Raw genomic sequence first — 25,032 nt, forward strand, 5'->3', positions numbered from 1 at the left:
TGCATTGAGAGGAATGTCGTCATCTTTTCCGATGAAGCATATTTTTTCTTCATGGCTACGTTAACAAAGAAAACTGTAGGATTTGAGCAGATGAAAATCCGCAAGTGATTCTGGACGTACCCCTTCATCCTAAGAAAGTGACTGTGTGGTATGGTTTTTGGGCCAATGGCATGTTGCAGTAGAAGACGGACGCATGTTTTGATGCATCGGCATACGTTAGTTCACTTTGCGGGCAAGTGAAGGAGCAGTAGTATTAAAAATGTCGACAGTTTATACTTGCAGCCAGTTTTTTCGCCTCCCGTGCAACAAAATCGGCGTGGCATTCCGTACTACTGCCTACAGAACGCATATCATGAAACAGAACACGTTTCAGTGCAGACGACGCCATTTTGATTCACCAGCCGCACCAGCTCTTGTTGCTGGTGTAAAATGATGACGTCATGGTTTAACCTGGTGAAAGTTCTGGTGCGCCCCGGTGAAATACGGAAAGCCAAAGCGTGCATGAGCGGTGCACCAGCGCGTCCACCGGTGGATTATGGAAAGCGTGGTATGACTCTGTTGCGGTCTACCTCAAGTGTTTTGTTTGTGTCTTGTTGAAGAATCTTGTTTTGCGATCATGGTGCTACTTGTAGTTGCGTTTTAAAATATCCAGGACGGAATTTATTCTGGTGATATTTGCTTGTGTCCTTTTTGTGTTTAGTAGGGGGTGCGGGACAGAATTTTCTGGGTCGGGACGGGAAACTTTTTAAATCCCGACATTCTGGACGGGGAAAATTTGCAATTTCCAAACCAAGTCGGGAAATTTTCGGGACGGAAAATGTACGAAATTTCCCGAAGCTCTGAAAATCTCGAATTCTACAAGTCATTTTAACTTTAAGTGATTATTTTTGTTCGAGAAATTTACTATGCAGAAAACGTCGAGAATTAACGACTTTTTAAAATGACCATTCGGCATTTCCCGACTCCTCGGGATCCCGAAAAACGGGATGTCTTTTCCCGAAGTCGGGATCGGGACGGGAAATTCTTTTCCCGATCCCTGTCCCGACTTTTTGGGATCCCGCACACTTCTAGTGTTTAGTGTCATCTTAGCTGGAACATTCAGGAAGGGGCATTCTGTATATTTGTGCATTTCTGCGTATTTTATTCACAGCCTGGCTTCGGCTTTCCCCAGCACGGAGTTCACACGGTCTGCAGCGGCAATGATGCGTGGTTTCTGCTAGAAAAGCCAGCGATCAGTAAGCGCGGGAAGCGGGACAGGCCGTTTTTATAGACGGCTGTGTCCAATACGAAACCGAGTGAGAAGAACGTCTTCTCGACGAGAGTGACGGGACGAGGAATGCCATCCATGCACCTATAACGGGCTTAATACCATGACAAAGAGTGGAAACAAAATTTGAGTGAGTATTCAAATCAAATCTCTACAAGCTATTAGTGCCGTAATGAAAAAGGGCTTACCCAGAAGTCCAAGGCGATATTGAATGCTGACCAACACGATTTCTTCATCCATCAAATAGGCTGGGTTCAACAAACTGCTTCCCGCTGTCAAACCTCCGCCGTGGATGTAGATCAGCACTGGATATCTCGCATTTTCAGAAATCTGCAGATGATTAATGATTTCAATATATTCACTCTTAACTGAGGAACAAACTTAATATGCCGGCCCCCTTTTCAGAGCGGTAAGCACATCGCTCTACGACGCCAGGGGTCCCGGGTTCGAATCCAGGCCGGGGCATGGAATCATCAATTTCATCATATCATCACTCATCGCCATCTTCGCAAATTAGCCAAAAGTGGCACAAAAAACGAAGTAAAATAAAGCAAATCAATCAATCAAACAAACAAACTTAATAATATAAAGGTACCAAACCGGTATAATGTTAATAAAGTAAAAGATGGATGCCCAAGCGTATACCGCGTTTGTTACAACCTGTCCCGGTTCCCGCGCTAGTTGCTCCCTGGCTTTTCTCGGTGCTGGGGAACGTCAAAGCCAGGCAGCCAATTAAAATACGCAACGTCGCAACAGCGTCTACGTAAGCGCCTCACTTCTGGCTTCCATTCGCTCCTCGCTGCCCAGCAGACGATTTTTTTCTCGTTTCTGATTGGCACCGAAACTGTCGAGCGCTCCCTAGCGCGGGAAAGGGGACAGGTTGTAACAAACGCGGTATAGGAGTGCGCACGGGGGGCCCTGAGGTTCCTGGACACCCCCTAATATGTCCTCAAAAAATATAAAATGTATAACTGCCATTAAAATAAGGAAAAAAATATCGGTGTTTAAAATACGGATATTATTTACAGAAGCTATTTTGTTTAACTTGATATTCCCCACTCTATCTCCCCCCCCCCAAAACAATCAATAATAATAAACAATAATAACGTGACAAAAAATATGTTTTTCACTTTATAAGTTGTACAGACCATTTAATACCGAGTGACATGGTCCATTGTTATATTTTATGAAGACATACGCATTAGATAGGGTGACCAGACATACTCTTTTTAAGAGTATTATACTCTTTTAGAGGTTCATATACTCTATACTCTTTTCAATTTGCAAAAATCCCCAAATATACTCTTTTCCATAAAAACAAAGGTAAATATGATATTGAACAACATATAAAATCGAAGTCACACACAGAATGTTCATCGGTTTCTGAGACACGTAAGTTGGATAGTTTCTTCAAGTGTATTGATGGATAAACTAAGTCAATATAGTTTGGAAACTAAGGTTGTTGGATTTGTAGCACATAATGCACTATTAAATTTTGGTAGCATAAACAATACATCAGGAAATAAAAATGTGCACAGAGAGTTAGAGTGCAGATTAGAAAAAAATATTTTGCCTATTGGTTGTGGGGCTCATATTCTAAATAATGCAATTTCTTTACCTTGTGCGAAAATAATACCCATAGATGTTGAGAACTTGGTTTTCAAAATATACAATCATTTTAGTATTTTTTCTGTGAGAACAGAAAATTTGAAAAGATTCTGTGAATTTATTGGGTGCCATTATGAGGGTCTTTTATACCGCTCAAAGATAAGATTCCTCTCTTTACTTTAATTATACGTCAGTATGAAGCGAAGGCCTATTTTTTGAGTGAGGAAAATGCCCCAATTGATATAGTCAATTTTTTTCAAGATGATATAAGTGAACTATGGCTATATTTTCTGCATGCACGGCTACTCCTGTTTAATGATACTATTTTAAAATTTGAAAGGTGTGATATAACAGTAATTGAAGTTTGTTTAATATTTTCAACTCCAGAATAGAACAGAACTTTTTCCCATTCTCAGCAAAAAGTTTACTTATGAAACTTGTAAAAGAAGGGAGTATGAAGGAGGAATATGCATACTCTGTTTCAAATAGGTTTTATTGTGAAGTGGTAAAATACTTAGAAAATTAGTTTTTTTGAAGATGTCTGAGGTATTTACTCCTTGACTCAAGAATTTCCTATGAACAATTTCAAGAGTCATTTTCATATATCCATCAACAAGCAAAACATATTTCAAATTCATTGGAATTTAATGATAATGATATTTTTGACACTTACTGTACAATTTTAAAAGCCGTTGAAAAATATCTTGAAGATTGGGGGCGGGGGGAGAAAAGAAGCAATGATGGGTAAGTGGAGGTCAGTGTACAAAGATTTAGTACAGGCTGGGTCAAATTTAAAAGTGATTGTGCCTCTTATAAAATTCTTGTTTACTCTACTCTGCCTGGTACAAATGTTGATTGTGAGAAACTCTTCAGTGTTATTAAAACTTATTGGCGGGAGGAAAAACATACACTCCTGGTTTCAACACTCGAACAAGTAATGAAAGTGAAATTTAGTGTGGACATGACCACAATTTAGGACGATTCATACATACTCAAGAAAGCAAAATCATCCCAGAAGTATGAACGATGGTGCCATTAGTGAGAAAGTATTTGTAATTAGCTAATTACATTAGACCCATAAGTAATTTGAATCTGTAGAGTGTAGGCCTATTTTATAGGGGCTATAATAGAAGCAATAACAAATAGCCACCCTTATTTTCGTTTTCTTTTTATGTTTTATGCATGCGCACCTTCAACCTATAGACTATACTCTTTTTGGTCAACAAATATCTGGTCACCCTACATTAGAAAACGTGCAAAAGAACTGAACTTACAAATGTATATAATGAGAGAGATTCAGCTCGTATTACTTGTACTACAGCGCCTAGAATAACGTAGTGTGGAAAACGGCATGCTTCTGCGCTCTCAGGCTGGTTCCTCTCGAAAATGATCCGCTAGAGGCGCTGGTGTTGACCCCGGTGCTTGGTGTTCGACTGCTTATAATGGAAGTAAATGGAGTTTTCGCTGCAACGTCTGATTCTTTTACATGAAGCATTTCTATGAATGTGATAATTGCTATGATATTTGGTACAGTGGTCGCGAAGATATTAACGAACATTCTAGACAGTCGACCACGTCCTGTTATCGTCATACTTTCGTAAATAATACGGGAGAAAAAATACGCGTGGAATGTTCTTGGCAACTAAATTTTGTGTATGAATTAGGTTCATTATTATCATCATCATCATTTCTTTTAAAGATATACACACTGAAGCATTTGTATTTTTGATATTTACTGTCTCTTTTCTTCCTCTTTAAACTAATCGCGGCGATGATGATAATGATGATTGCATGAAACGACAAGGGGAACCCCACAAAACTTTCTTAGTGCCATCGACATGAATGTAAGGCAACTTTCAAACCAATCGGACAAGCGACACGGGATGTTCACACTGTCACACTAGTGACACACACTTCCAGACTGTAAAATAGCATTCATTGCACATGAGGTCCAAACAGCAAACGACACGTTCATATGGCGTATTCGCGTGCTACTTGTTACTTCGGTCGGAAAGCTCCTTAAAGAAAGGGTGCTGAGACCGAAGCGACGCGCTACAGGGGGAGTTCCCAACTAAGTGACAAGCGACATGGTGCCTTCAGTCTATTAGCAAGCGTTGCTTGCGAGCAACAGATAGGCGACACGATAAACCGCACATTACAACAACAGATCTAGGCGACACGATAAGCCACACGTGTCGCTTTGTCGCTTCTGCGTCGCTCAAACTGTTCCATTTCCTCAATAGCTTGCAACATGTTGCCGTGGTTTGTTGTTCGCGCATACGCGATGCAATGAGTGTCTTTCTTTAGTGAGATTGCGCACCAAAGCGACAAGCGGCACGCGACACTTATCGCTTGAGGATTTCACCAACCGAACGCTGGCCTGTGCTTCCCGTCATGCCGCTACGATGTGAAATGTTGCTCTTGATTGTCTCCTTTCCAAGCAACATGTGTCACTTCGGTATGAAAGTTGCCTTGGACCGAATGACCCGTGTCGCTTTGGTGTAAAATCTCCTTGAGGAAACTGTGCAGTCAGAGCTTTTGTCCCTACGGTTCGAAAGGCTGCATTGATTTCCGACTGCTCGCTTTCAAGCGACATTTGTGGTTTGTCGCCTCGGTATGAAATATCTCTCAGGATACTATTTATATTCTAATAACATAGAAAAATAAACTCTAATACACAGTCCAAGACCTGACGTCCGGAATCACATTGCGATGTTTCTTCTTGTGTTACGCATGCTATTTATTTATTAATTTTATTTTACTTTTCTTTCCAAATTAATGCCATTTCGTGACTGCAAATCACTCCACAAATATAACTGTTTCCATCAATTCACTTACCGCCTTTCTAGAGAAACAAATCTACACAATATATTCCAAAAACTAACTAAGCCGCATTACTTTCATAACAAAATTAGCACCTGGGTCGATCGCACTGCCATCTACTTGTCATCGTCTCGGGGAACCAGTTTCTTGGGTCGTTTTCCACACTACGTTATTCAAGGCGCTGTACTTGTACTAATGTGGCTTTCTATTATATTACATTCGTTAGAGTTGGTTATTCTGTACAAATATTGATTTTCAATTGTTTACTTTCTTTATTTAAATCGTCACAATGATACGGAAAACGTGCTAAAGTGATAATGAATACTCCGAAAATATTAAATTAAACTATGTTAAAATTTTATCTTCATATATCTAATAGTTTCTGTGAAAAGGGAATATAAAGATACAACATTTATTTATTTATTTACTTCTTAAAGTTTTAGATACAGTACTGAAATACCATTTTATACTGAAATTGTAACAACAAGAAATCAACAACAACAACACAAGACAATACAAGATGACAAAATTCATGTTACACGTACATTCTTAACGATTGTTGGAAACTACGTTCTGACAAGAAAATATCAATATTTGCAGTAAGGTTATTATATAAGCGGGCAAGCCTATAGAAAGAGACCGCTGTAGAAGGAGAGCCTTGTAGTGGGACTGTGAAAAAAGCTTTGCGGGTTGGCCGTGTGGGTACTTGTAGATGAAACTGATTTAGTAGGAATTGGGTCTTAATTTTGCCATTAATGTTTTCTTGCAAGAATTTCATGTCTGATAGTTTGTGACGAGTGTGTGGTGACTGGATATTCAAAGTAGACATAGAGGAGAGTTGCACAGTACCGGACAGCCCACTGTATCGGACAAAAACTGTTTCTCTGTATCCCCGCTAGATCTCATACAATTACAGGAATGAAAATGTAAAACACTCCTGTGTGGTGCCACTGGTGCAGTTGATGTAATCGAAGTCACAGATTACGTCACGACAGACCATTGTGTTGCGACTTCTGCACGTTGTAAGAAGAAAGTGATCAACGAAAGATAATTTGCAGCATATCGATTTTTCCTAAAGGGTGAGTTTCATGAATCGTAATAGGCATTTATTAATTTTTGATTACGTAAGATCGAAAACCATTAACGACCCTTGTTATCGTGTTAACTGTGCGTCGTCTGTGAGCGAATTTCGTAACATGTGTATGTGGCGCAGTACCGGACAGTAGGTCTGCTCGCAGTAGCGGACAAAATATTTCTTGTCATACTTGTGACCATTGTCAGGAGTGATTTTATAAGAAAACACAATTTGCTTACTTTTTATGTTTCTTAATCTTGATAATAATAATGACTTCAGGTTTGCTGTCCGGTACTGGGAGCCTGTTTTTAAGTTTGTCATTTTTCATTTGATTTACAACCACTTACTTTTGTCATTTGCTTTGCGTCTTAACATTTGTGTTCATCATAGCTAATAAATAACATGTTTATCTATCTTTTGTCCATTTTTTTTCAATAAACAACATAGCCTAGTATCTGAAAAATACTTTAAACATCTTAGGTGTCCGGTACTGTGTTACCTTCCCCAAATATCTGTTTTATGGAGGTGTCTGAGATAAAGTTTTCTATGGCAAGCAATGGCGAGGAAAAAGCTGAGGATAGAATCAATCCTGGAAAGATTACTTTTAGAAGGCATGGTCCAGACAGGGGAGGGCCTCCCAGATGGCGCAGTGGTAGCGTCGTCGCCTTGCAATCAAGGGGTCCTGGGTTCGATACCTGGTGGAGTCACAAGTGGTTCGGATCCCACTTTAAACTATAGGTCCAGTCCCGATTAGCCTTCCTGTGCATAAAGTGGACTTAAAACAGCAAATCAATCAATCAACCAGACAGGGGAGCAGTATTTAAGAATAGGGGAGATAAAGGATTTGAAAAATATGGATTTCAGGAAACCTGTAGGCCTGCAGATATAACCAATGAGACGCATGGCCTTTTATTAGTATATGTTAGTATATGTTATTTTCTCATTAAACATTGTCAACATAGGCAATTCGTACTCCGCTTAAAGAACCCCCAGGTCCGTAACTAGAATTTTATTTCGTGAGGGGCTCGTCCCTTATCAGCAGCCCTCATATAAAGTCAAAAAGTGGGGCGGGGGGCAAGACCTGAATATGAATTTCTCAGTTTATTACAATTACAACTCCCCAATTGTCCTCATAATGGTGGGTCAACAAAGAAATTTTGAAGCTCCCACAGAGAATCGAACACGGGACCCCTAGCTCCAATGGCAAGAGCGCTAACCACGAAGCAACTCGGAAGACATGCTAATATTTTAACTTCATGTTTTGGACTGCGGAGGCTCCTGCGTAGCCAAATGGGGTCGAGCTCCGTGGTGGAGTGGTTAGCACAGCGCTCTACGGCGCTAGGAGTCCCGGGTTCGAATCCGGAGTAAGACATAGACGATTGTGCTTGTCCTGGACGAGAAATTGGAGAATTGAATAAACACTAATATTAATGTCCCGGATTCGATTCCACATGGAGTTCCTCAAAAGTTCGGCCGCTCTGTCAGCCCATAGAGGCCTGTTGTGCCATGGAATGTTATTTTAGTTGTGAACTGCGAAAATGAGTATTCAAAGGTGGTCATTATCAATATAGGAAAAGGTATAACTTCTTCCTCTCACCTCTCGAGTGTAGACATCTAAACTGAGGCAGTCCTCGACATCTCCCTCCTCATATTCCATGTACATTTGAGGGCATTGTCTTCCTGGTTCTGTTGCATTCAGGACTCCTTCCCAGGGATCCATGTCTTCCGGAGGCTGAAAGAGGGAGGAAATTGAAATTCAGTTATTGAATGCAGCTTTTCTACCTTCCTACGGTAATCTTAATGAAACTAGGGTAATCAAATCAAATCAATATATCTTATATTAATCAAATTATGATTTCTACAATTAAAATTTCACACAAGAACTAAAATTTTCTAAAATTTCCACTTAGTACACACCCTGAACCGCATTTAGCAAACGAACAAGGCTCTGGCGTCTCAACTTATGGTCAATATAATCATCTATAGGATTTTGTTGTGTATAGTCCACATGTGTTTGCGATTGTCCCTTCATCTTGATTGATTGATTTGGTTTATATATTTTATATTGCATATAGCTTCAATTGTTTATTTGTGTATATCAAATGCCTTAATTAACCTGCACTCCCATTGGCTAATTCATTCTGAGCGCGGTGTCTAGTTGCCGCCATTTTAGCGCGTTTGTTACTTCCAGCCAGTGTGCGTAGAGAAGCCACTCGGGACACAACCAGAAATCGTCGAGGACAATTATGGATACCGTAAGCCTAACGTGGCTACGTTTCATTAGTGGCGCGTTGTTGTAACACCAGCTGCAAATTCGTGTAAACAGTTTTCCCTAGACAGGAGTGCATGGGAAGTGTAATCAGGTGTTATGTGTATATACCTTATAATACATAGTTATAGTTATCAGTGTGTGTGCCCGTGATTTCTTTACAACTCCCAAGAGGATCGCGGTGAACTTTGCCCTGTAGCGACACAATCCATACCAGAGAGATGTAAGTGGTACCTACAATTTCACTTACACTTAGATCCTACCGGTTCGGATCATCATTCATTTCTGGTCCTTCACAGCCGGACAGGATCTACATTCAGTTTTGGTCCTTTACGATCCGCAACGCAATCAATGGCACTTTGTCTTTGTCTTTAGAAACCATCAATCATTAAAATATTTGAATTGAATCTTAAATGTACGCTGTGAATCAGTGGCGCAGGAACAGGTTGAGTACGACCCAAAATTTTGGAAGGGGGTTTACTGTACGTACTTCGTAAATGCTTTATTTGGAACTGTAACTCCTCAAGTAATTTGACTAACGAAAGATGCTGCGCTCGAAGAATCTCGTATTTAGTAGCTAAACACGAAACATTTCTTTGTGTGGCTACATTGTCTTCCTCTCTAAAAGAAATTCATACTACATTCTGGTACTATTTGCGACATTTGATCTGTGTTCTCAAAAAACTTCAAAAATGAATTAAAAACTCTTTAAAATGAGGGCAAAATGATAAAATTAGGCCTAGAACTTTATCGTGTCGGAATTGTACATGTTTCTAACAAAATCTATCTAAATATAGCCATAACATTATTAACAAATTCAAAATTATTTTCTGAGGGTTGCTATTCTTTTGGCAGTACAAGTTTACGCAAATTTTATTCTAAATGTTGAGAGCTGTGTGCAGTGGTGGCTCAAGATAAAATTTTCACCAGGGCGAGGTGGATTTCTTGAGCTCCCTTACTTTCTCCACTGCCACCCCTGCAACTCTCTCCCCTGATGCTCACGCTTCCACATTGCTTCAATAAAAATCATGACCATCTTGTATATTTACGGTTTTAATGACAAAAAATAATAGCCTTATTTTTTAAAAATATTATTTTCTTACTTTCAAGCGTTACTGTTAAGGATCATGTTTATTGTAGGTATGTGTAATCCAGTAGCTTAAATTTCTACATGATTTTGCAATAAACAGAGTGATTCAAAAGTCCCTTAACACCGTCTGTAAAATGTAAAGGAGTTAGGCTGGGTACAAATGGTCATGATAAAAACAGGTTAGGCCAAGGAGGAACCATATTGGTGCGTTCCAAGCGGACGTCCGCCATATTGAATTCAACTCAAAATTTTTAGATGCCTCCCCGATTGGGCAGTGGTAGCGTCTTCGCCTTGTAATCAAGGGGTCCCGGGTTGGATACCCGGTGGAAGCTCATAAAGGTTCGGATCCCACTTTAAACTGCAGGTTCAGTCCCGATTAGTTTTACTGTGCATAAAGCGGACACAAAACACCAACCAGCCAATTCAAAATTTTTAATTGCGAAGGAGGTGATGTGATATTTCAAATCAGGCTAGAATTTCACGAGAAATGCAATGGTGAAAGTTTTCTACGTATTTTTATCCAGTAAAAAGTTGCGACTGCATGATTGTAACAAATGTCTCATTTTACAGGTGTGAGAGGACAGTGCCAGAATGCTCCTAACACGTGAGGAACGCATCGAAATCGTACTGCTGTCTGGGGAGAGAAGTTCACGTCCTATTGCAAATGATTTTAATCAACGACACCCAACGAGATCCAGTGTCGCATGTGACAGTTGCACAGTTCTTCCAAAAGTTCTGGGAGAGTCAACGATTACGTAATACTTATATTAAATTAAAATAATATTAATTAATTAATATTAAATTAATGTGGTTGTTACCCTGCCCCCGTGTCAGGGCAACAGTGTTTTTTTTATTGAAATATTTATTAATATGTTAATTAATTAGGTAATTACGTGTATATTATGTAATAAGGGTATCTCAATTTATTATGCAATTTTAGGTTCATATTATTCCATGTATAAATACCATGTAGCTCTCTGTTCTTGCTTCGTGTTTCGAACGTTCAAAAGAAAGGCGGGCAGTTTAGCTGTTAAAGATTAAAAATTTTGAAAGAAGGGCGGTTGGCAACAGACGCCAACCAAACGTATATAAACTCCCAGATGAGAGATGGGGAGGTCGGCTGTTGGAACTGAGACTTGGAAGGGAGAGGCTGTTTTTGCTTCGGTTAGCTAGGACCGGAGGACAGATCTCCCGAAACGGATGCTGTAAGAGATTGGATTGCCGGGCAAGCTAGTGCCTTGGTGTCCAGTTTACAGGTAAAAAGGTAGTTTGTACTGGATGTTATTCTAAAGTAATTACGGTGCGCCGGGCAGCCTAGTGCCTTGTCACCGTGGAGGTTGAGAAATGTACACGTCGGGCGGCCTAGCGCCTGTTAAGACGTTTCTTGGAGTAACGCGAGTCTACCTTGTGACAAGCGTACTCCACATGTACTCCACAAAGAAAGATACCCCTAGACAAATCTGAGCCGAGTACGAAGTGCACCGAACCTCGAGTGCGGAGGTAAAGTGTGGGGGGCAGGAAAGTAACATGGTATTGCTATTACATTAATAGGTATAAAAAACGGTATAAGAATAGAGGTATAAAAGCATGTATTCATTATCTAGCATATAATTAAGATCACTAAAATGTGTATGAAAGCAACTGCGCTGGCAAGGAAATCAGTGCCAAATAGATAACGAATTGAATATTTATTAAATAACAAAAAAGAATGTTAGATCCGGTTGACGAAAATTAATTTCAGATTAATATCTTTGGTCCTATCATTCAAAGTTCGGCGGAAATTAATAACCCTCGATTATACAGCAAATGCTAAGCACGTATATTTTCATTGTTTAGCTAATGTTAGTACTTGTTAAGTTTTTCAGGGAAGGGGAGTCAGGACGCTTGGGGCTCGCCCCTAACGGTAGGATAGTTTAGTCTCAATCGTCTCCCAATAAAATAATTATGTTGTGGTTATGTACCAAAGGAGTCGTTGTACAGTCAACGGCAAAGATAATGGTAGGCAAGTTGTCCACCGCTATTTTCATTCCTTTTTTTATTTTACATCTTTGTTTTAAGGAATGAAACTATGTTGGTTCGAAACAGGCATTGTTCTCTGCTTATTGGCATCTTTATTTGAATTCATTTTCATCACATTGTGTAATTCAGACCGAATGAAAACGGTGGTGGTCAATTCGCCTACTGTTTCTTTCGCCGTTGGGTGTACTACGTTAGATTTTATTTAGACACACACACACACATCAAATTAATGTTAAATAAAGCAATTATAAAATCTAAATATTTACTGTCTTGAAATAAAAAACCCTCGATTATACAAGAAATGTTAAACAAAACATATGTTCATTATTTTGATTTTTGTACTTGGTAAGTCTTTCGGGGGAGTCCGGACCCCCTGGACCCTCCTAAATACGTACTTGACCTAGGTACATAGTAACAGTACGATGTGGCAATTTTTGTTTTAGAAAATTCATGGAAATAAACAGGAACTCCATATTGAAGACAAATGGTATTATCTAGTGGCGCAACCACAGGGGGACAGGGGGCATTGCCCCCGAACCTTGGAGGAACATCAGTTCTAGGGGACAAGGGGGCAAACAATTACGGTCAAGGGCACCTGCAGGGGGCACAGAGGGGCAATTGCCTCCCCCGATTTGAAAAATTATGAAAAAATAATACATTTCGTAAAATGTTCTTGCTCGCTTCTTTCGCAATGCCTGTTTCTCTTAGTTTTATCAAGTAGAAAAAGGAGGTGACAAAATGATTCTGTTTTGCAGATATGTGGACGATTGTTTTGGCATATGGAAGGGAACGAAGAGGCAGCTCGACATATTTGCCAAAGAAATTCAAGATGAAGAAAGAGGGATATTATTGGAACTCGAAATAGAAGAAGAAGACAAGATAAGCTACATAGATATATTGATGAAAAGGAAGAGAGGACAAGAAATTGAAAACGCTTGGCATCAGAAGAAGTGTGCAGCAGGGGTATTCTGCCACAAAAGAAGTGATGCAAGTGAGGTGACAAAAAAAAATTTCATATAGAATGTGGAGGACAGAATCAAGAAAATATGCATGAAAGAATGTGAAAAGAAGGCAAAATAAATAGCCTATGGAAACAGCTGGAAAAGAATGGCTATGAGAAGGAGGATAGACTGGACATAAACAGAAGAAGGAAGAAGAGTGGCAGGGGAGAATTGGAAGAGAAACAAAAAGAGGAAGAGAAAGAAAAAGAGAGGAGGTTTGGAATAAGGAGTATGGGGAAGACCACAGAAAGGATGCAAAGTGCATAGGAAAGCGGGCATTAAAACTTACAGGAAGGGAGGGAGAAGCATCTTAAGAATAGCGAAGAATACAAACAAGATAAAGGAAAACAGAGAAGAGGAAGAGGAAGGGATTATCTACGAAGTGAAATGTAAAGAATGTCAGAGTGTGTACATAGGAGAAACGAAAAAGAGGCTGAAAGACAGGATGAAACAACAATGGGATGATATACGACTTAAGAGAGAGAGAAATGCGATATTTAAACACACGAGAGAAACAGGACATGACATAGAGTGGGATGAGGCTCAGCAGATAGGAAGGGAGAAGAGAATACTAGTGAGAAAATGGAAGGAGGCCAAGGAAATAGAGAAGAAAGGTGAAGAAGACACAATGAACTGGAATGGGGGACTGAAGTTAAACAAAGAATGGAAGAACGTGTTAGAAAGAGTGGAAAGGACAAGAAAGAAAGAGGAGAGAAGAAGGAAAAAGAATGAAGGAAAAAGAGCGTGAGATAAAGAGTACAACCACATTCCATATGGAAGAAAATGTTTAGCCTTTCAGGTGAAAGTACATTTGACAAGGGAAAGCCACCTGCTAGAATGTTCCAGAACAACTTTCTAATAGTCTGGAGGGGAGTAATTTTTGTGAGTGTGTATATATATATATATATATATATATCGTCCTGTGTTGTACCTTGTTACATTTGTACTTGGTGCAGAGTCTGATGAAGACCTTGCTAGAAGGTTGAAACGTTACGTTTAGTTTATGTTTTATAATAAAATAAATCTCTGCCTTGGTCAGCACATAGAGTTTTTCATATCATTGAAACAAGGTTTAATGGTGTTAAACATGACGAGTTTTGTGTAGTAAACTTTTAATTAACAGTAATTGAAATGTTTAGATTGTGCTTGTACCATCCAAGTGCTTTCTAGACATAACACTGCTTCATTCTCTTTTTCATTAGATTACATTAATAAACTGGAATATTAGATTTGTTTCTTAATTATGTCTAGGCAGAGGTGCCAACTTAAGATAAATTTGTGGGTTAGGGGGGCAAGATAATTTGGGGAGGGGGGCAAGATCGGCATAAACAATACTTTATACTATATATAAATACAGTGGCGGCTGGCAGCTAGTATGATGGGTAGTGCCAACGTGATCAAGAAATCGAAAAAGTTTCGCTAGCATATGTCATAGAAATATAATGAAAGAGGTAATATTAAGGGAACTTTGTTTACTAAAATTGCAGACAAAAATTCAGAGCTCCTAAGATTCGTTTATTTTACTTCGCATTTGTACTACTTTTGGCTAATGGCGAAGATAAGGATGAGTGAACACTCACAAGGAACACCGATGCCCAGGCCGAGATTCGAACCCGCAATCCCTGGCGTCGAAGCATGCTGTGCGGAGGTAGGCCAGAGTTTCTAAGAAATAAATGCGACTATTAAAATTTCGACGCCTGTCACCTTTACCATTTTTTTGATATTTTTAAATAGAATTGATGTTTAAATCTGGCGTGGAACAGCCAAGTTGTTTAACTTTTAATTTAATATCGTATAGTACCTTGGAAAACGGTGTATGTAATAATGTTCTAATCTGACTCATCTTTACTAACTACCCTTCCTTTCACACACCATCGGACACTTTCACTTCAGTAAAAATAAAAACACTGAACAATTAGAGACACCGAGTCTATCACGGTATTCTCGCCTTGCTTTGTTTATAATTTGCAACCCCAGCACGGCAGACGGTACATCATCAATCGGTGTTACTAACAACTGAAATATGATTAACTGCTAAATGAACTGTAGATCTACAATTTTTAGAATTCAATGCAAGAAATTGAATTATATCTCCAAGTGAAATTCTTATACTGATAAAATTTCCATGTGATTTTTTACAAATATTAAAGTAAAAAATCCCCTGGTGATGAGAATTCCCTTTGATATTTAGGCAATTCTTTTGTACAGAAAATGTCTTAAATGTTGTCAATGTCAGTTGCAACACATTAGTGTCTGTGTGCGTGAGAGCAAGGGATATATCTTTTGTTAAGGAAGAAATCGATAACAAAAAAGTCTGGATGGCTTTTTAGACGCAGCTATCTAAATGGTTATATAAATTTGGGGAAGATATTACGTTCGTTCTTGCCAAGTATGCAGGAAAGTATCTTTCTCGCGAATTACTTCTCCAACGAGTATTACAAATCGGTCAGGATTAGTCACTTCTCTGTGAAGTTTGCAACTATGTCAACACAATGCGAAAGCTCTCGCGTCGTGCCAGCTTAAAAGGGGCACGGCTGGTTGTCTTATGGCTACCACTGGGCTATCACCTACTCGCTCGTTAACTGCGGAGACTTTTTCATGCCTCCGCGCATGCCTCTGCGCTTAGGCCAGACTATGCTGGCCCAGAGCAAGTGAGAGAACAGCTAGGGATGCGGCGCAGGAATTGAGGCGGCCTTAAGCTCGAACGCTTACGAGATTCGAATCTCCTTGTTCTTAAATGTATTAATTTAACTATATTTTGGCGAAGAAAGTGCTTTTTCTTTTTCTGAGGGTAGAGCCATGGCACGGCGGCTCTTACCTTAGAGCCGCCGCTGTATAAATATACATAAAACGTATTCTTCTACCTGAATTTTGGTGGACATAAAGTGCCTTGCACCCCCAGTAAAGTCGGCGACTATGAGTCTAGGCATTTCGTGAGTGTCTTCTTGCATCTCGTTCGCCTATGGCATTCATGGTCGACTTATGGTATCAATGAGATGGTCCCTAATCCATGAATGGCAATAATGGGAGATCTTAAGAACTTAAGTAACAATCAAAATAAAAAACAACAATGGGACTACTCACCAAGAACCTCCTCTCGCCACTCGGAGACTTTGCATATGGAATTCCTAGGAAGGAGAGCACGGTCCTGTTCCCTCTTGTAGCGGCAATCGTCCCTCTGAGGATCCCCAAACCAGGGATGGAAACAGTGGGAGAATCTTGTGCGGCTGTAGCAGCAATCACAGCCAATAACAGGAGCGCAAAAAGTGAAGTCATCTTGACAAATGTATTTGTTTTCTATGATGTGCGTTTATATACATATGGACGAATACCGATAAATCTTGTTACTTCATTTTTTTTATCGTATTAGTTTTGTAAGAGATATGAAGATAAATTCAGTGTGCGTGCGTGTGTGTTGGTGTAAAGTTCAAATCCTTATCACACTTTCAAAAAAACAAACCTAGGCGTTTATATGATCACAAGACTACACATCTTCAAACTCGGAAGCTGAAATTGCAATATGTAATTTCCCAACAATGGCAAATCTCTTCAAGATACTCCATGTTTAATTGGCAATTAATCTTTCACAGTGGTTACATGCCTTGTACTAACGTTCTACACTTGGAGTGACGGCACAACATTAACTGGAAAATCACTTAGAAATCATTGTTTGAAATCAGCTAATGACGTTAATTGCTAACTCGAATTTATGATGTGGAGTATATTCTGTTAGCCTTCCTAATTCTACAGAATTATCTGGTTTCAAGTGGATCCTACCTCTTATCTTCACAAAATTGTGTGAGAAAACAGTATGTTTGGAAGATACGTACCAAGTTATTTATATTCTGTTTCGAGATTATTAGCTAAATAATGGTTTGCAATATGTAATCATTTATTATAATATTAAAAAATTATTAGAACATGCATTGCATGGGGTCCATTTAGACACCTCATAAACTTTGGTGTTACATAAACCTTATTCGAAACTGGTAATAAATATAGATTCTTATGTTGGTTGCTGTGTGCTCATTGTGCAATATATACGATACATGTACAGTGGGATTCAAGAGTATTACCGTGCTAATTGTCCATCACTATGTTCGTGCACTTTATTTGACCCAGTAACAGCTTCAAGAATTAAAAGAAAACTCAAAACAAGCTGTTGACAACTTCTGCACCAGCAGACATAAAAATCCATCACTTCAAAACACACAGGATGTAAGAGAAAAAATAATGAAAATAGTCATGGACAATTTGCACGGTAATACTCATGGATTACACTGTACACACACGTATATACTACATATCCTTTCGGCCGCCCGCAGATTTTTTTTCTCGGGGGGGGTTGTAAAATTTCATATCTTGCCCGTCAGTCATAACAACTCGTTGTTGTTGTTATTATTACTATTATTGCTTCATCTTATTATTATTATTATTATACTTCATAAATCATAAAATTCAAATTGAATTGAAAATACTTTGACGTTGTATACATGTTCAGACTCGAGCCTACTATTTAAATAAAAACTGAATTCCCCTTGCTTCCTTTCCATAAACATCTGTCACTTTGTTGATGAACAGTCATGCGCCTGCACTACGGTACAGCAAGGCCAGCAGTGATGGCACACAACATAACTGTTACAAATTAATTCTTTAACTTTTGGTTTCTCATTATTTCTTCCGGGTTGCCTCAACAGAATATCAACCTGCAAGCCTCCAAGGTTCGTCCTTTTCCGATATGTGGCCATCATCACCCTCTCGCGGCGTGTTGACAAAATATCTGCATAGCGTCACCCTGGCCATCCTGCCACCAGGAGCCCGAGAAATCCCCCGGCGACCTTGAAGGATCAAATGGGAGGGTAGTTTGTGTGGAGACAAATTTTGTTTTCCAACCGGTAAGCCTGAAAGAAAGCCAGAGTGCCATCGGATCACTCTACTGATGTCCTCAGTGTTGCGAACTGCACGATTAAGTGTCCAAGTATACTGTATATGTCAACGATGTAGAATATCCACCAAGTTAGTTAAAATGTATATTCATAAATAAACTATAAAGTTTCAAAACACAAAAATATGATTGCTGACATACGGATGACATATTCTATGTGAAGATAAACGTTTCCGAGTGTTCGGTCTATTAAGACAGCTAACATGTCCATGGACACATCCGCCAAATAGAGTTGGTAAGACTCGCTGGCCGCTGTCAGACTTTTTTCAAGCGCTTTGCGAAGTGAAAAGTTACTGTTTTTCGGGCGGGTGAATTTCTATTTGTTTGCTTCAAAAACTTTAGTGTTGGAATTGTTTACTATTTACTACGGAAAGAACTACGTGGTGCCAAAGTGGATTTGTGAATATTGCAATGTGTGAAAATCTTGAAGATTGTTTCAATCATCCACGATCGTCTGTTGCATTAAATACGTTTGACAACAGATCAACTGAAATTCGAAAAAATGAACAACTGCGCCAGGACATTCATCTTTCCCCTTAGAGACGTTATTGGAAACAGTATCAGCTAGAGGGCTAATTTTTTTCAGTATAACGTACCATGTAGAAGCAATGAATTCTTGGTTTTCTTAATTTTTCGGGATCTGCTTCCACAACGGAAAATGTCACCGCACGCCACTGTGAACAGTCTATGTCTTTTTGACTTTCTTCACAATGCACATATATCAGAGAGCACTTATTCTACGTCCTTCATGGTATCTCTGATCCATGTTTTTACATGCTGAAGGGTATTGTAAAAAAAGTAATAATTCAAAATGAAGAGGTGTGAATTATAAAGGTCAGATCCAGAATTTTCGTAATCCCGAACGACCGATAAATTCTTATACTAGGTTATTTTTTTAAAAAATATTTTCTGCACTAGTCTATAAGTATCTTTTTTTTCTTTTCAAATTAACAATTTTCATTCCAGAAGTGCAAAAACAATCACTTGAAGAGGAAATAGTATGTACAATACGAGATTTTCACCGCATCGGGAAATTTCGAAAATTGTTCGACCTGTTCGGGAAATGGAGATCTTTTCAGTTGAAAACGTCAGAATTATTAATATTTCCTTCCCAATCACATCCCGACCCTCCCCCCTTGCACACCTCTAGTTACGGCAGTCACGTAATGGCTCTTGTGAAAACGTTCTCTCGCTACTTTGTTGGACAGTTAATTGCTGTGACTGACACCCTGAAAATTTCAGAAAACAATATTCTTTGCAATAAAATATCGCTACACAATTTCACCATTCGAATTCATGAACTTTTTCTAGATATGCTATCTTAAAGGTGGGGGGCAAGTGCCCCCCCCCTACGGACGTACTTGGCCCACTCAGTGGCGTATTTATGATTGCATGTAGGGAAGTAGGATTTTGGGTATGCAAATTTGTCAGTTAGTAAACTAAACTATTAACGTGTGGTTCTAAATACTTTATAACATTAAGCCCGCATCAAACGGAACTGGAATTCCAGTAGGTATGCCCTAGTTGGCGCTGGACTGGCTTCCAATTTGCTAGTTTTCGCCTCACACGATACTTATCAGCGTACTTGTCGATAGACTTTTGTTCCCATACGAGGGAAGTTGTAATGGCGGCCGCGTGAGATGTAAACAATGTATCACTTCAAATTTTTAAAAGTCGATAACTAATTAACCGAGAGGAATAACGTTTCGTATAAAACGTTATTAGGTACAAAACAATGGCGCTGCTTAAATACATACTTTACAACGTTTACTGTACACGTATGGAAGAATATTTTAGTTGTTTCACATGTAAACACCGTGCACTCAGCCCGGACCCTGTGGCCGAGTGGTTAGCACATCGCGCTGCGACGCCAAGGGTTCCGGGTTCGAATACCGGTCGGGCTTGGTTGTTTGTGAATGTCCATTCATCAATTTCATCATTTCATCACTCATCCAGATCTTCGCAAATTAGCCAAGAGGCACAAAACGCGAAGTAAAATAAACTAAATCAAATCAAATCAAATCAAACCGTGCACTCAGCATAGATGGTGAAACTCAACGCGCCTTTCATGCTTATACATTGCTGGAGTAACAGTCGGAAACCACAGACAAAAGCGCCCCTTTGCACACTCACAGGTTATCTTCACATGGCGAAACTTTGCTCTGATTGGCTGTTCCACAGAATCCAGTCGAGGAAAGCAAGTAGCAATTAGAACATATCCTATTCCTCCAAACCAGTCAAGCAGTCAGCCAGGCAGCCATGATTGCTACCTAGAAAGTTAGTTAAGCGCCAACTAGGGAATTCCTACTAGAAATCCAGTTCCGTGTGATAGGGGCTTTAGTTGGACGAGGAATTAGCTGTCTCTAATTAATTACTATATAATTTAATGGGTTATTAAACACAATTAAAAAATATATTAAACCATTTTGTCTAACCCACTGTTATAACTTACGTAAGTCATTAATGTCTTACTTAATACATTTTTATGACGTAATTTAGAAACAATGTATTTACATTTTTAGAAAACCCAATTTCGTACACAAAAAGAGCTATGGAACTAGCAACACTGAAAACTTATCGAGATTTCCATTGCCAGGTTCAAACTTAATGTCCATTTGACCTACCTATGCAAGTTTCTTGTGAACATTTTAATACATATTTAGTTGCAGAATGCTGTCCTTCTTTAATCCAGAAGGCTGCATACTTTTCGGCAGGGAAATCTTTGATAACTGGATCATTTATGGACACGAATGATTGATTGATTTGGTTTATTTTACTTCGCTTTTCTGCTATTTGTACCACTACTGGTGTCGTAACGCGATGTGCTGGACACGAATGATTTTTCAGTTATGTTCATTACATATTTTTAAAAAAAATGATATAGTTACTATATGCTTTCATTTCTACTTTCTTTGAGAGCAAGGGGGAGGGGAGGGAAAATCCTTGGCAGGAATGAAAAAATAATTTTATTTTGCCGGGGATAAAATGTTTTGTTGGGGGGGATTCCTGGCACCCCCCCCCCCGGGCCGTTAATTCGCACACTGCAATTTTTGGCGGCACACGCCAGACTTTCTGGTGTGGGAGGGCACTGGATGGATGTCAAATCCCTATATAGGCATGGGCGTTACTAGAAATTTTTGTAAGGGGTGTCAAGCAATGGATGAAACTTCAATAGGAGAAATACAGATATAATTAATAATTATATAGTACTTATGCCGATACATGCATTGTTATTCTATTTCGTTACTAACTTTTACATACCTCGTTAAAAAAAGCTTTACAAGTTAAGAGGAAATTTTAGCTATAGTGTTTGTTATGTGCCCTCTCACATAAAAAAATCTAATATTTGGAATGAAAAATGTGAAACAATTTATTCTTTGGTTGCAGAAGATGGAAAAATATACTGGTTCCTGTATTTTACTACTCTTATTTTTTTATAAGTTATATATAACGCATTTTTACTTTGTTATTCTGTTCCAATAAGAACTAACTGAACTTATGTTATTAACAATAGAAATAGCAAAGTTTCCAGGGGCTGATCCAGGATTCAGTTTTGGGGGCACCAATTTCCAAAAGTGTACACATAAATACTAATGAAGATTACAGTACTACTTTAAATTAAAGTTTACCATGGTGAAACAAGTCTTTTATACATTAATATTATTTTAAGTACGAATTCCAGTCATCTGTACATGCCAGAGGCGTGGCGTGCATGTAGCCGCTGTTACCGCAGGTAACACCAAAATATAAAGAATTGAAGAACCTGTCTTAAAATATTATTACGTACATAAACTGGTAATATTGTCGTAAAGCAAACATTGCAGACTGACATTTTTTCTGACACCGGCAAAAGCGAAGAGGAAGGCTGATCCGGTACCCTCCTCAGGCAACATGAGGAAAGGGTCCTGAGCCCACCCAAGGAAGACTTTCCGTCTCGGCAAAGACCGTTACGGCGGGAGGAGGAGGCGGGTTATTGGCATGACTGCTTAGCCGCCGCAGTTGCCGGTGATACTTACGGGATACAGATCAGTGTTGCCATATTCAATTGACAGAAAAGAGCTAAGTCGCCTAATCGGGTCTATCTTACTCTGAAGGTGTCCAGGCACAATGGGGAACGATGACGCAGTGGTAGCGTCGCCGCCTTGTAATCAAGGGATCCCGGGTTCGATACCCGGTGGAGGCACAAGTAGTTCGGATCCCACTTTAAACTATCCCGATTAACATTACTGTGCACGTGTGGACTTAAATCGCCAAATCAAAATTTAAAAAAATCAAATCACACCGGGGGAAAACGCAAACTACCAAGTGATATTTTGTATTTACTCTAAATATCAGCGATTACGAAAGTCCTCTTTGTCCTTCTTCGACATCATGGGCGAGAAGGAGAGGAGAGGGATGGGTATGATCAAGGGGTCCGCTGTCCTTCTAAAAATGTCAACCTAAAATTCAATATTTCACACATATAATATTATTTCGGTCACAGGAATTTGTGATAATTGTTGAAAGGGCCGATTGAGATTGACATACGTTGTCGCAGGAATGCAATAATTTCGGACTGAAGCAATGTTTTTGAGGTGGTAGAACTGTTTTTGGGTGAAAAAACATTACTTACAAGCATAATTTGCCGATTGTTATCTTAGCACGCTCTGAAGTGTCAGGTGTCGCAGGTTCGAATCCTCAGAAAGAAATGGTTATTTCAATGTTTGTTGTTATTATTTTGCTTACATAATTATAAAAATTAATAATTACATACACAAAGAAATAATAATTTTATTTCAATAATTCACCATGCATCCTCATCGTCACGATTATCCTATAAAGCGAAAGCCTTAAAGGTAGTAAGGGACGTAAAATATACGAAATAGTAGTATATAATGAGATTTCAGTGGGCGAAACATGGGAGTGGGAGTAGTTAGGAAACAGATGAAGACTACATCTACTCTACATATATCTTATTTGAAACGAAAAGTTTCGCCATTTGGGCATATCTGGTTTCAAAAGAACTAAGATGGCAACAGTAGTCAGGCACGTATCCAGAGGGGGGGCTTAGGGGGCTCGAGCCCCCCCCGAAAGTTTTAGGTTTACACTGGATAAAATGAGGTTTTTGGTTTCTTGTGGTGTGAAATAAAATAATGTGACAATAATGTAAGGAGAGAAATAATTATCGAGGCAAGATGGAGAATGTTCCGTAACCCTGTTATTGATAATAGCACGTATCCAAGATGGGGCACAGGGGATCGACCGTCTCCCCAGGCAATTTTTCAGTTTACGTTAGATAAAATTAGGTTTTTGGCTGATAAAATTAGGTTTTTGGCTTCTTGAATAATGTGAAGATAATAAATTTATAAATCCGAGAGAAATAATTATCGAAACAAAATGGAGAGTGTTCTATAACCTTATTATTGTCAATAGCACGTATCCAAGGTGGGAATCAGGAGGCTCGAGCCCCCTTCAAGAATTTTTTCTGTTTACACTAGATAAAATTAGGATTTTGGCTTCTTGAATAATGTGATGATAATTTGGGAGAAATAATTATCGAGACAAGACGGAGAATGTTCTATAACCCTGTTATTGTTAATAGCACGTATCCAAGGTGGTGTTGAGGTGGCTCAGGCCCCTCCACCCCAGGAAATGTTTTATTTTACGCTAGATAAAATTAGGTTTTTGGCTTTTTTAATAATGTGACGTGATTTAAGGAGATAGATAATTATCGAGGCAAGACGGAGAATGTTCTATAACCCTGTTGTTGATAATATTGCACGTAAACTTTTCTTGCGCTTTCGGTGTTGTCGCAGCGCACTTGAGCACTATGTAGAGACTTGTCAGCATTTGGAAGCTGCACAACAAAGGTAGCGCCACACGTAGGGCGATTCGTTGTAATTTCTAATCTCTGAAAGGCGGGAGAGTGTACGTTCTTGAATGAGAGAATGAGTCAACTACTGGCAATATTAAAGAATCGTTTTATCTGTGGAACGTTCTAGAATATAATGAGGATATAAATACACGGATTCATTTTTTCTGTTGATCTGTACAAAGAATCGGTTAATGAGATTTCAGAGGTAAGTGTGACAATTCATACAGTCGATTGGTGATCAGATCAGTCAACGTTCTCTGGTTGCTTTATAAGATATAGTGATTCGAAAATGAAGACATTGACGACAGCAGAACTTCCGGGGCCTCAGCGTAGTGCTAGTTCGGTTCGAGGGCCGAAGAGATCAAGGCCTGCCTCTCTCTCTCTCTCTCTCTCTCTCTCTCTCTCTCTCTCTCTCTCTCTCTCTCTCTCTCTCTCGTGTGAATATTTCAGCAGTAGCGGATATTGGAGTAGTTTATTAAAACAGAAATAAGCTGCATAGATCAACTGAAAATCAAAGTTTTGAGTGATGATTTAGTTTTGCCAGAAATAAATTTCGTATATGCAGTCCGAGAATTTCAGGGTATAAAAAAATACTTTTGTTTAAGTCTACTGGGTTCGAAACACATTCAAACACTTAACTACCGTAAAGAGACAGCCGAAAATTTTATGAATGTCGAGAAGAGAAAGTAAGATGTTCCATATGTAGACATTTTAGGTGGAAATTGCAGGCTCTACCAGGACCCAAATCAGGGCTCTACCAACTGAGCCACCTAGCCATCCTTGACTTCAACCGCTTTTTCGTTAAAATGTCTATATAGTACATGTCCTGTGTATATCAAATCGTAAGGTGTTGCCTGTATAGTGAACAAGCACAGAAAATATAGGAGAGAGAAGAAAACTGAGGAGCATTCCCACCGGTTGAGAAGATTTTTTTTTCTGTGGTCAACAAGAGCTACTACTTTGAGGTGACAATGACAGTGGCCTAACAAGGGAGATTTCACACCATGTCGCCTGAAGATTAAGTTTGTGCGGCCTTTTGTGTCGCTACGGTGTGAAACGTTGCTGTTGATTGGCCCATTCC

At 39.2% G+C, this 25,032-nt stretch overlaps 1 protein-coding gene across 1 annotated transcript in view; it reads right to left on the reverse strand.

The window, feature by feature from the left end:
- LOC145979322 (juvenile hormone esterase-like) overlaps positions 1 to 16,464 on the reverse strand; it is a 68,809-nt gene extending 52,345 nt beyond the window's left edge. Inside the window, exons 1-3 of the mRNA XM_083112171.1 lie at positions 16,237 to 16,464; positions 8,371 to 8,505; positions 1,456 to 1,597 (exon numbers count right to left, since the gene is read on the reverse strand). Of these exons, the coding sequence (XP_082968297.1) occupies positions 1,456 to 1,597; positions 8,371 to 8,505; positions 16,237 to 16,428 (469 nt within the window). The 5' untranslated portion in view covers positions 16,429 to 16,464. The remainder of the gene's footprint in view (positions 1 to 1,455; positions 1,598 to 8,370; positions 8,506 to 16,236) is intronic.
- Between the last annotated feature and the right edge of the window lie 8,568 nt (positions 16,465 to 25,032).

The sequence above is a fragment of the Lepisma saccharinum genome, chromosome 26 (genome assembly GCF_977018435.1).
Source record: "Lepisma saccharinum chromosome 26, izLepSacc3.1, whole genome shotgun sequence".
Lineage (NCBI taxonomy): Eukaryota > Metazoa > Arthropoda > Insecta > Zygentoma > Lepismatidae > Lepisma > Lepisma saccharinum.